General features: G+C 51.7%; 4 protein-coding genes across 4 annotated transcripts; 2 read left to right on the forward strand and 2 right to left on the reverse strand.

Annotated features, from left to right (window-relative positions):
* Positions 1-67: 67 nt before the first annotated feature.
* On the reverse strand, positions 68-5127 carry SODALDRAFT_327549 (regulator of V-ATPase in vacuolar membrane protein). Its single transcript, XM_028610461.1, has 8 exons — positions 4827-5127; positions 4582-4770; positions 2231-4519; positions 1734-2177; positions 1429-1675; positions 1103-1353; positions 783-1011; positions 68-718 (listed from the first exon to the last, which is right to left on the reverse strand). The coding sequence occupies exons 1-8, from the start codon at positions 4905-4907 to the stop codon at positions 492-494; spliced, it is 3957 nt and encodes a 1318-aa protein (XP_028471162.1). The 5' UTR covers positions 4908-5127; the 3' UTR covers positions 68-491.
* Positions 5128-5759: 632 nt separating this feature from the next.
* SODALDRAFT_327550 (hypothetical protein) lies at positions 5760-9208 on the reverse strand. Its single transcript, XM_028610462.1, has 2 exons — positions 8862-9208; positions 5760-8802 (listed from the first exon to the last, which is right to left on the reverse strand). The coding sequence occupies exons 1-2, from the start codon at positions 8956-8958 to the stop codon at positions 6116-6118; spliced, it is 2784 nt and encodes a 927-aa protein (XP_028471163.1). The 5' UTR covers positions 8959-9208; the 3' UTR covers positions 5760-6115.
* A 219-nt stretch (positions 9209-9427) lies between these two features.
* Positions 9428-10014, forward strand: SODALDRAFT_327551 (hypothetical protein). The gene is made up of 3 exons (XM_028610463.1): positions 9428-9644; positions 9695-9790; positions 9842-10014. The coding sequence occupies exons 1-3, from the start codon at positions 9582-9584 to the stop codon at positions 9860-9862; spliced, it is 180 nt and encodes a 59-aa protein (XP_028471164.1). The 5' UTR covers positions 9428-9581; the 3' UTR covers positions 9863-10014.
* A 435-nt stretch (positions 10015-10449) lies between these two features.
* On the forward strand, positions 10450-11927 carry SODALDRAFT_269546 (conidiophore development protein hymA; the record flags this gene model as incomplete). The annotated part of the gene is made up of 4 exons (XM_028607667.1): positions 10450-10554; positions 10632-10689; positions 10887-11368; positions 11454-11927. The coding sequence occupies 4 exons, from the start codon at positions 10450-10452 to the stop codon at positions 11925-11927; spliced, it is 1119 nt and encodes a 372-aa protein (XP_028471165.1).
* Positions 11928-12184: the final 257 nt, after the last annotated feature.

Raw genomic sequence — 12184 nt, forward strand, 5'->3', positions numbered from 1 at the left:
GCGACTTTTTGTCCAGCCACAACTCCCTACTACTTGGTCTTCACTATGGTGAAGAAACCGCAATTTCAGGGGATTCAAGAATGTGCGAGGATCCTATTACCCCAAAGCGGCCCATGACATGGAGGCATGGGGGTTACGAGAGCATTAAAGCACCTAATGGAGATTTGCGGGAAACGCTCGCCAGCGAATATTGGACAACTATTAGAATCTCGAAAATTCGCCCAGGCATGTCCTCTTTCTGCTGGTGGTTCCTTGTCGTCCATACCCAAAATGATTATGCGTAGGAATCTCCCGCTCGCCATATGCCGGACAACCTTGACAGTAACCGCCCCATGATCCTCCATTCCTCTTCTTCGACACAAATCGAGCTCCCGGTATGGCGTATGCTTCCGCCTCGTTACGTTCCGATGGTTGTTCCTTAAGCCTATCTTGGGCGAGGAGGAACAACATGACCCCCGAAACACCTTCCATGGGACTGTAACAGTACGGCATCAAAAACCAAAGTTGTCAAGAAGTGAGTTTGCATCCGGTTCCTGGAATATGGTTGGGGGCGGGTGTGCCTCAGCTGGCTTGGCAGATCGGATATCGGTATGCAATTTCGACGCCGGACGATCGTCCACAACGAGTGAACTCCGCCGCCTCAGTAGCTTGATTGGATTCAGCTCACGGCCGAAGCCGGAAGCCCCAATCGTTGGCTGGGGGAACTCCCAATTACGAACTGAGCGTCATGAGTATCATGTATCATCCACCCAAGGATACGGGAGGCTAAGGTAGAGACATACCAAGATCGAGACCAAGAAGATCACAGCCCATCCGACCGTAAAGCTTCGCACTATGGAGGACGAATTCCCATTCGGCCCGCGGCGTCACTTTCGAGGCGCCCCGGAGAGTCTGCAAAGTCTTCCGTCGCAATTGCGAGTACAGCACGACCAGCGCGGGATCGTCTGTCAGGAAAAGCTTCGACTTCATGTCAGGAATTAAGGGGGTCTCCAGCAGAGTGTAAACCGGGGTCTAAAGTCTCCCTGTCAGTTGATTGTCTGTGCGCCGAGACCACAGGGGGGTGACAGGGGCGAGATCGTGAAGGGGGAACGAAAGTGCTCACAATTAAGGCTCGCACCGCCATGTCCTTGCGGTTCAGCATCCAAAATGCCCAGGATGCAAGCCATCGGTTTCCTTCCCGGGCGGCGACACCCAACACTTCTTCCTCCAGAAGCCTGCGAAAGACTTTGCCGTCATCACCTTCATACACGCGAGCGACCGCAATGGCGAGTTGTAGATCCTTCAACTGCTTTAAACAGACATTAACGGCGTCTTCTAACCTGTCAGCTAGGAGGAAGAATGCTGCGGCGTATTCTACATCCGTGGTTAGCCAGAAGTCAGTGATTGATGCGCTCTCCAGGGCGGTTTGTTTTAGTGAGCTCTGCGTACCAAATCGCCGTTTACTAAGTAAGGCATAGGCATTCTTGAGGGCTGCTGTGCGCCACCTGGGGTCATCGAAGTTATTTGAAAGAAGCCTTAGTGTAGCAGCTTGCTCACGGTGCCAACTCGCCATCCGCCAGAGCCCTTGTAGAACCGTTTTCTTTTTCAAGGCCAGATAGTATAGGCTGCATTTAATAGGGTCCTTGTCATCGCTTTTCGTATACTCGTTTCGCGCAATGCGTTCGAATTCCATTATCTGCCAGCCATTAGGTATATGCCTCTGCGAGACGGGGCGCCTGCGTGTAAGTCCTTACCACTTTGTGGTGGTCGGTGAGCCACATAAACATCCCGCTCTCTCGGGCATGTTCCCACCGGATTGATCCGTGATACTGGCGTGTCACAAAGTCAAGTAGGATATCCTGGCTAGTCGAGTGGTAGGCCCATGTAATCTCGCGCCATGTCATCTGTATTTCATTGGTACGACCCTTGCGGAGAGCATGCTGGCGAAAGAAGAGCATGAAGCGAGCACCGTTCTCATCCAGCGATCGACGATGCTCCTCGACCAAGCCGGCACACTCGATGATATCAGCGAGTTGGATCTGCTGATGGCCAGAAAGGTGCGACAATCCTATTTTTGTAAGACGCTCGTTGATGGTTGCGGCCATGTCAGCATCGAAGGACTCGTTGTCGTCACTTTCCGCCGAAGGGTGACCATGAAAGCGGTTGGGATGCGATTCGAATGGGACTTTGGAAGCGGCCTTGGTGTTGGAAGTTAGCATCTCGTGGAATAACGTCGCCTTGGTGCACCTACATTCTCCGTATAAAAGTCGTCAAGATCCAGTCCCAAGTAGTCATCAAGTTCCTCCCCGGGGAGCAAGTACTTCAATGCCTTGTGCAATGCTATCAAGACTTCGTGCACAATGGCTGTTTTGCCAGCGAGGATGCACTGACTAAGGAACTGGGGGTGGAACACCGGCAGTGGTCCGTTGCATCGCTGAACGGCTTCGAACAGGTCCCAGACTTTATGCTTCCTGTACGGTAGCTGCAAGCTGCTGATTCTGGCATCGGATAGGTCAAAGCCCCTTCCGTGAACGAATAACTGGTTACCTGCACCAACAACGAGATGTCCATCTCCAAGCCAGACGGAATCTCCAATTGGATGCGGTGTTAGATCTCGAATATTGATTTCGCGAATAGGAGCCCAGGCTGGGCCCTTGTTAAGGTAGTCGAAGCGCATCTGGCATAATAGTACGACCCGGTGCTGAAAGCCGACAGCTAAAATGGACTGGCCGTCGGGCGTGGATGTCCAGTCCAGATCTCGGATTGCATGTTGTGTTTGATAATCCTCGGTGTACTCCAGCCGGGCGCCGCCAATATCCCAAATGAAGAGTTGGGATCGCGAGGAATCGACCAAGGCTGCCTTTTTCAGTGTGCTCCCGCTGACAAGAGCCGGCTTCTCAAGACCGGTCTCCGTGGAGCAGGTCGAGAGCCATTCCACGCGCCGCTCAGTCAGATTGACACGCGCAGTCCAGAAGTGAACCCGGCCAGTCTCGGTGTATGATATAGCGATGTCTTTAGCAAACACATCGAGGAAGCCCGACACGACGGGTACAGACCCGGCAGGATCCACGGGTAGGACGTACGCGAGGCCCTCGGCGTCGGTCCATTGAAAATTGCAGAACTCCCGGATGAACACATGGCCACGCCCATTGGCATACGACCTCCGGCCGTCATGCCTACTCCCGTGACGCGTATATTTCGGTAGGTAGATCTCCCAGACGAGACCCTCTTGTTCGGAGGTGACGGTGGCTATATATGCCGTCTGGTAATCCTCAGGTACGGGTCGTGGTAAAGTAAGAAGACAGAGTGCCTTCCCAGCAATGCTATACTTCTGACAGCTGAGAAGTACCGCATTCTGCTCACGACAATCCCACAGAGAGATTGTATCATTTTTCAGGAAGACGACGAAGCGACCTTTACGTAAAACACAAATACGGTGGATGTGACCCTGGTTGGGAATGCTGCTCTGCCGTAGGAGCTCGGGCGAATCTCTCTGGCCCGAGTGCCGCCAGACGATACTATCGCCACCTGCCGTCCTCGAAACCACTGCTCGCCCACTGAAATTGCGGACGACCTTTTGAATTGGTGCGGAATGCCCAGACCAGACACTCCGGAGGTTCAGAAGCGGCTTCTCGACGTGGGACGCTATAATATCCACGAGCTCGGCCTCGAATATCCGAATGCGGCCGTGCGTGAATTCGTGAAGAAGGATGCGGAGTTGGCCAGAAGACGGCGTACCGTAGGCCTGTATTTCCACGTGTGATGGAGTGTCTAATGACTCTGCCTCAGATCGAGCCATTAAACTACTCGATTCAATGTGGGCAACGCTCGTAACCCCCAGGTCTCGCGACGCGGATCCCACGTTCTCCAGAGCGAGAACCGAGAGCGAGTCGCCTCCACCCAAAATGAAACAGAGCTCTGATTTCTGATTTGCGGCCGCGATAAGGCGATCGAGGGCGGTCTTACGTTGCTTTTCCTGGCAGACACCCGATTTCGTGCTGTTTTCGATGGCTGTCGCAACTTCACTGGCATCGAGAAAGAAGATGCATGGACTCCCGTACAGACTATGATCTCGTGCGGCCCACGACAGGTCTACTTTGCCGCAGATGTGCAAGTGCTGCGGATCGGACGGGTCAGACGCCCCCCAGATGTGAAGGGTGAGATCAGCACAGATAGTATATAGAGCGTTATTGATCCTGGAGGAAGTATCATGGTCCTTGCGCCATTGGATTCTGGTCACAACGTCGGGATGCGGGAGACAAGCCAGGTCGAAAAGAACGCCTTCCGTCCCGTAGGTCAGCCTATGCCACACCTTGACGATAGAATCGTAAGCCCCCACAAGGGCGATATACTCGGAATCCGGGGAGAAAGAGGCTATTCTCGCCGCATTCGGTAGTGGCTTCTCCCAGAAGTGTGTCGGCTCCCCCGATGTCGTGTATAGGTGCAGTGAAGTTGTTGCCACGAGAAGTTCCCCAGATGCCCCCCACGATAGGCATGGGGTACCGGGTGTCGGTATCGGGAATGATGATTGAAGAGTCCACTGCGCCGAAGCCATGGTTAGCTCCCATCTTCCTCGGTCTGATGCATTTTCAGGAAACCAACTTTCCGAGAATAGTCGTCGCTCCTGAAAGGCTCATAGACTCTCACGACGGACCTCGTGCTCGTGGCTATCTTTCCTGAAGATTCGTCGAACGCGACAGCGACCAAGACGCTGTCATGGTCTTCGTATACAGTCTGGATAAGCACGTCGGGTTCGGTAAGCACAGCGAATGCGTTGCCAGTCGCATAGACCTGAAGAGAGTGAGCTATTTCCCCTACGATTTTTCAGTAGTGTCAGTGCTACCCACGTTATAGGCTTTCGTCTCCCAGATACCGGTCGCAAGAGCTTGAAGCTCCGACGATGGCCTTCCTGGGAGGACGGCCTTCATTCTAAATACATTGGCCGCCGTACTGTAAGACGTGGTCGAGCGGGTAATTTGATGCTGGACTTGGGATAGAACACGTGTAGATACACGATGTGAGCTAACTCAGGGTGGTTGTGTAGCTCTTTGTTGACTCGGAACTAGAGGAATTCGTCATGCTGTCGCGTTGAAGGCTGTACGTAGGTAGGGTCGAGACACGATTCAGATCGACGTCAACTGTCAGATGCCCACAGCCACTTTTCGAGGTGTGATAAACCATAGTATATCAGACGTGTGGAGTACCTTAATCCTATATATGTATACATATTTCCCCTAGTTTTTCCTACTAGTCAGATATTCCCCTGCAGTACTACGAGCTTTACTTAGATAAATATATATATATATATATATATCTTCTATACTTTATCTATATTCTAATAGTTATAACCCTATTACTCTAGTAGAATAACTCTATTCTAATTAATCTAATATTTTACCTGCTAGATATCTAAATATGCCTGCTATTTGTACACTCCCTTTCTATATAAAAGAACTGCCTCTGTATTTGTATTTTTTACCTACTAGATATCTAAATATACCTACTATTTATACACTCCCTTATTTTATATTCTAGTATTAACCGTACTACCAAGCATAACCCACTAATCCGCCAACGCTACTACGTATAGTGGATAAGCAATAATTTCGGTGTATTTTAAAGATCCAGTGATTCGTTACTTTTATAAGATAATATGGTTTTGCTCGGATAGAAAAGTGTTCCCCAAAAGCTTCAAAGCATTCTACTTTAGGTTATCCCGAAACTTTTGCTCACTCACTGTATACCGTATTCTGGTTACATAAGCATACCTTGAGCCTCCATGTCGTGTCAGTTCCATTGGGCACGCATTTGATTAAGCAGTGGCCTGAGCTTTGCTGGTATAATATTAGGAGACGGAGCAGCAGCTGGATGATGATCACGACACAAGATCGAGATCGAGTCCCGAGCTCCCCAAGTGTATTTGATCTCAAGTAGGCCCAAAAAGATCAATTCTCCTCTAACGCCGGCATGAGCACAATGCATAACCACGAGACTTCCTGTGCGGTACAGAGCCTATCAACAGCGCTATGGGTATACGCGACGTGCAAACATGGGACCATATCTCCAACTGTTAAGACCCCTGCCAATATCCAGGACAACCGATCACCCTTTCAATTACCTAGATAATTACCTCTTATCAAGGAGTTGTCGCAATGCCACCAATTCGGCTTCCGCGCCTCCGTTCCTCAGCAATGCGACGAGCCTCAGTGGCGGACAATCGTGGGGTGGCTCTGACCGAAAACCGCCCTGGATGCACCCCGAGTGACCGGCGTGCATTGGGGTTGTAGCGGTTTCGCAGCTCTCGCTCAAAAGGAGTCGAAAGCGGCGCCAAAGGGGTCGTTGAAGGCAGCTTCGCCAGGGACGAGCCAAGCCCCGTCCAGCGAGAAGGGGTATCAATGAGACCGCCCATTTCGTCGCCTTCCGATATGGCCGCGTCAGTGTCCTGGTCCTCGTCTGATTCCTTGACCAATGTTCGCCTTGATACTCCTAATAGAGACGACGCTGCCGTCTGGCCGGACCGCGACCTTGACCAGAGTGATGTGTCGTAATTGCGACTGGCGCGAGAGGGCCCTATGGAGGAGCCCACCAATGTCGAAAGACGAGAGTCGCCTGGGAATGAGGAGCCGCCATTCTTCCAGTGCTGCAAAACCCGATGCGTAGATTTTCTGGCATTCTTGCCTGCGACCTCCTCAACAATATAATGGTGAGAGTGGAGTTGCACAGACATAGAATGCCACTTGCTCCAAACCCTTGATGTCAAGAATCGGTTCCAGGCCATGCGGGATTCTTGCTCCATCAGGCCAGATCCCTCTAAAGCGACAATCCACTCATCTAGCCAAATGGCGTAAAGATGCAAAGGCCATTCCTTTGACACCAACTCTTGGCATACCTCCTTCCAAGCGTCAAGGGTCTTTGTCGCTCGGCGGGTGTCCCGTCCAACCTCAAGGCGACGTGTCGATTGAGCAATACTGTCCAAATCCCGTGTCGAAGTTCTCCAAAAAAACAACTGTCGCCTTGTAATCAACGCTTTTTGCCTCCAACGACACTTAACATAAGCTCTCCGAGTAACTGAGTCCCATCGCGGCAGCGACCACTGCCAGTGTTGTAGAGTTTTGGTCAATCCAAAAAACCGCTCAGCACGGATAGCCCACCTGGATACCTCGTCTTCACGTTCAATTTCAGAACTCCATGTCGACAGCGTTTTAGCCATGACATTTTGAGCTCGGATGTCTCTGTAATACTCGCCACTGGCCTGTAAGGAACGGGCTTTCTGTTGCCAGCGTCGTAGAACCATGGCAGTCATGTTCTGGTCAAAACATGAAGTGACTATGGTTGAATCATCTGGCAACAATGGTCGCAAGGGGAGCCTGTGTTGTTCGTGTTGAGGCTCTTGTGGACGAGTCCCGGGCGGGTGTAGCAACTGATGCCATTCTCCAAGCCAAGCGTGCACCTCCCTGCGCTGCAATAAATGCAGAAAGCGCTGAGATCGCACGGCAAGGTCCCAGAGATTCAGGGATCTCCAGAAGAGTAAGTTTCTGGCGAAGAATGCGGCGTCTCGCGATTGCACTGCAACACTGCGCCTCCACGACAAGGTTACCTTGGAGAATAAGAAAATCTCCCACGTTCGCCTCGCGCGATAGTCCAAGACCTCGGTCTCAGACAAGCAGGCTTGCCACTGGTGCATTTTGAGCACCCTTAAGCTCGAGAGGGGAGAAAACGTAGCATCAGAAGAGGAAGCGACTGTCCACTCCCGTGCAACACGCCTAAACAAATTCCGGGCAGCTAGCTTCAGCGCATCCTGCTCTTGTCTGCATGTATTGCGAGCAAGACTCGCCCACGCATTCTCGATCCGCGACACCGAGATACGTCGGCTAGAGAGCTTCGCCTCAGCGGTCAATTGAGCCCAAGGCCCAAAGTGGCGGATACGCAATATGTGCCGCCTGGCTACTGCAGTTCGCTCCATCTTTTCTTCCGTGCATATGGCCCAGTGGGAAATGGCTTTGGTGAGCTGAAACAGGTTCCAGGCTCTCGATGCTCGCCGGCCCAGTCGTTGGGAGTCCATTGTGTCATGTGGATCGACCAACATTTCTTGAGCCTCACTCCGGGGAATATCGTCTAATCCCGGATCGCGATGGACATCCGCCCCCTCAGTGTTCCCGAAAGAGTCGGCGACCTCAGATTGCTCAACCACATCTGGAAAGTTGTCTCGCGGATTATGAAGCGAATGCTGCATCGCAGTCGACGCTTCGATGGCTTGAGAGGCATGAAGACTCGTGATGCGGCCAGGCACATGGTTAATGTCCAAGTTCCGAAGCCCTATGCTTGGTTCCGCGATATTGCTGGCTTTTGTGCCGTCGCCCGATCTTGGATCGAGCACTGGGCTTTCCTTCGTCTGTAAGAGACCAGATGAACGAGGCGGAGCGGTTGCTCGGAAGAGCAAGGGCGAAGCTGACAGGCGTCCCGTTTCGGCCAGCTGGTTTTGCACGGAATGGGTATGAAGAAAGACAGAAGTCGTGGTGGATTTGTCCGAGTGCGCTCCCGGGGACGAGGTTGGATTATCGGAGTCGAAGTCAATTTCTACCTCAATTCCCATCCTTGATAAAACAGACTTGAACTTCTCAAAAAGAGATCCATCGCCTCGCTCGCCGCCGATGCGGAAAACGAGTCGGGAGATGTGTTGGTCCTGTTCGGGGTCGACGCCATGTAAAGGCAACACTTCGTCATAGGCTCTGAAGAGCGCATTTGTGGCCAGGCGCTCTCCCTCTGGAAGCTCGAAGAGGATCTCCTGCGCTCTATCCACGACATCGTGCAAGATCCGAATGTCTGCGACATGCGTAAGTATGAGTAGGCGACATCGACATGTTCCAAGATGGGCGGTATACCTTCGTTGCTGTAGTAGGATTCAGAGGCTGCATACGACGTCGAACTCGAAATTGCGTCTTGGGGGGCCAGCGCAGGGTAAGAGGGCAGCGATGGCATGTGAACGAAGGCTGTGCTTGCAGCATGCTAAATGGCTGGTGTTGTGAATCGTCGTAGCTCTGGTGGCTGGTGGGCGACACATTTGACATTTGACGTTTTACATGAACTCAGTGAATCAGCTTATGGCGTGAACGACGTTAGTTAGGCATGATAGAGCGAGAAGGACGAGGCAATCTGTCTTAGGGAACTCGTGGAGACCAAGGTCCCTTCCCGGTCAGAGAGCATGCTGATGGGGTTGGGGAGGATGTCAACAACGAAGGTTTGCGATAGGGCGAGTCGAGTTCTTCAGATCCCGTCGCGTGTCGCGTGTTGCCACACCCCAGCCTCTCGAATAATCCCGGTAATTGACTAAGAGTACGTACATGCATATCACAAAAACGATACGTACCTTACCTACGTTAGGTACGTAGGTAAGGTACCTACCGTATCTACAGATAATTACTTTGCTCCATACCGTAGGTTGATGAGGAAACACTTCATCGGAACCCATATCAAAGCTCTCTCTCTCTCTCTCTCTCTCTCCATCTTCATTCGAGCTTAAAAGTTATACGGATACATCGTATTAAAAGAGTCTGTGGCATTACTACTGTCCCGTCCAAGCTCCAATTAATGTTCAAGCAATCATGACTCCCCGTTCCCGCCCTATTAAAAAGTTTGCGGTTGCAGTATCGCACTGTTCCGGAGAGGTGAGGCTCTCAGTCTCGTTCTCCCGCAGAATTTCTCTGACCCAAACGAGGCATCCCTCTATGGCAAATGCATCGTCACCGACTACGATGGCGTACATAAGGATAAATGCTTGCGTGAGTTCATCAAGTTGAAGGACTGCTATCTGGTGAGTTCCGCACATCTCGTCCCTCATAACATCTCCAACAATGACGTGTAGGCGGCCTCCCGGAAGGCCTGAACGAATCTGTTCACATGGGCTTCGATAACACCTACGAAGTAATTACCAACCTACCTACCTCCTCCTGTATTTGGCATCAGACACGGCGAATGTGAAGAATTCCACCGACTTTATTTATTACTATTGTGGATAGCAGCGTATTCGTAACTGGGACATTCGGTCCGCACGCATTGATGTGATCGAAACATACGGATAAGTGTATAAACGGATAATGCTGTTTTCGGTGCTATGATCATTGGTGAAACAACCTCCCCAATGGATAACCAGCCTACCTAAGGTAAGGTACCTACCGAATTACCCCTTCCTCCTTCGCTGGGCTTTCCCCAGGCCAACAAACAAACATCCCACCTCCAGAGATAAGAACTCGAGAAGAGCCAAGTCAGAACAATACCACCTTCGGGTTTTACGATCTCGTTGTCGACAGCAAGCGCTCCGTTCTCAGCAGTATTGTCGTGACTTTCTTCTGTGCTTTCCGGTCTTCTTCAGCCATCTTCAGCCAGCTAGTTCGTCTGGCTGCACCTCCGGTTCCAGGCATCTATTCCCCAAGCCGGCCGGCACCGCCAGTCGCTTAAGACTAATCCTACGATATGTCGTTTCTTTTCGGCCGCGCAAGAACAAGAGTCGTTGTGGACCTGCCTAAGCAGGCGAGAGACCATCTCACTAAATTAGATGGCTCTAGTAATGCCTATAAAGTTGAGTCAAGCACTTCGCCCAGCTCATTACTGGTCTGTAGTCCACCTTCGACTGACGGAAATCCGTCGACACGCAGGCCGACGAGTTGGCCAAGGTCCTCAGTCAGATGAAACACATCCTACAAGGCACACATGGTAGTAGGCCCCGCACCCCGCACCCCTCCACCTCTCCCTAGACAGCAACGGCGACAAGAACAACCACAGCAGCAGCAGCAGCAGCAGCAGCAGCAGCACGCGCGTACATATACACATACGCACACACGTACCCCCACATCCGTCCGTCCGTGGGCACTCGCCCCGTCGCTGCGCGAGCGCGACTAACTCTAGTGTAGATACTGATAGTACACCCGAGCAAATCTATCAGCTGGTAACTGGCTTGATCGAGGAGGACGTGCTCTATCTCCTTGCAGTGAAACTATGGCGATTGCCCTTCGAATCACGGAAAGACGCCCAGGTTATATTCTCTTACGTCTTTCGCTTCCGCCCGCCAACTGCCTCGCCGAAGAGTGATCCCGTCGCGTTATCCTATGTTGTAAACAACCGCCCGCAGGTCCTTCTGGAACTCTGCCGGGGGTATGATCACAAGGAAAGCGCAACACCCGCCGGATCCGTCCTGCGGGAGGTGTTGAAGTTGGAATCAGCAGCAGCAGCCATCCTCTACGATGATGGCGACCAGCCTGGTTCGAGCGCGAAAGGGCTCAGCGGCATCGACAGGGATCGAAGACAGACCGGCACGGGAGTTTTCTGGAGATTCTTTGACTGGGTCGACAAGAGCTCATTTGAAGTGTCCGCTGATGCCTTCACCACATTTAGGGTGGGTGGTTCCCCGGATGAGGGGCTTCCTTCTTTACCCACTCACTGAATGCGTCGCGCTGACGGGTTGTCTCTACTTTTCACAGGAGCTTCTCACGAGACACAAGGAGCTGGTCCCGAAATATCTCTCCGTCAACTTTGATCTTTTCTTTGACAAGTACAACAACATTCTCGTCCAGTCCAACAGCTACGTAACCAAGCGGCAATCGATTAAGCTCCTTGGCGAGATTTTATTGGACCGCTCCAATTACACTGTCATGACGGCCTACGTGGATCGAGGCGAACACTTGAAGATATGTATGAACCTATTGCGTGATGATCGCAAAATGGTCCAGTACGAAGGCTTCCACGTCTTCAAGGTGTTCGTTGCCAATCCTCATAAATCGATTGCTGTACAGAAGATACTGCTTATGAACCGAGAAAAGCTCCTGGTTTTCCTGTCTCACTTTTTGGAAGACAGGACCGATGACGAGCAGTTCATTGACGAGAGAGAATTCCTCATTAAACAAATCAAGAACATGCCGCCAAACCCAGTTCCGCCCCAGAGGCATGCCGGCTGAGACGCGGAAACGGAAACTTGTCAAGCAAGGGGTGCATGCCTCGCATAAGGTAACCAATTAAGTACCTACTCGGGGGCGACTTTGTGTCCTGTCGCAATCGCACTCGGTTATGGCCTGGGATCTTCGTCACCGAGGCGCCAGATCAGGGAGAGGAACGACACTGGCTGAGTTGAGGCCTTCCCTACGTCGGACGTCCTAAGCAGTATATATATATATATATATATGGATATGCCCCTTCAGACTACAAGAGTGACAGG

Source organism: Sodiomyces alkalinus (genome assembly GCF_003711515.1).
Source record: "Sodiomyces alkalinus F11 unplaced genomic scaffold SODALscaffold_1, whole genome shotgun sequence".
Taxonomy (NCBI): Eukaryota; Fungi; Ascomycota; class Sordariomycetes; order Glomerellales; family Plectosphaerellaceae; genus Sodiomyces; species Sodiomyces alkalinus.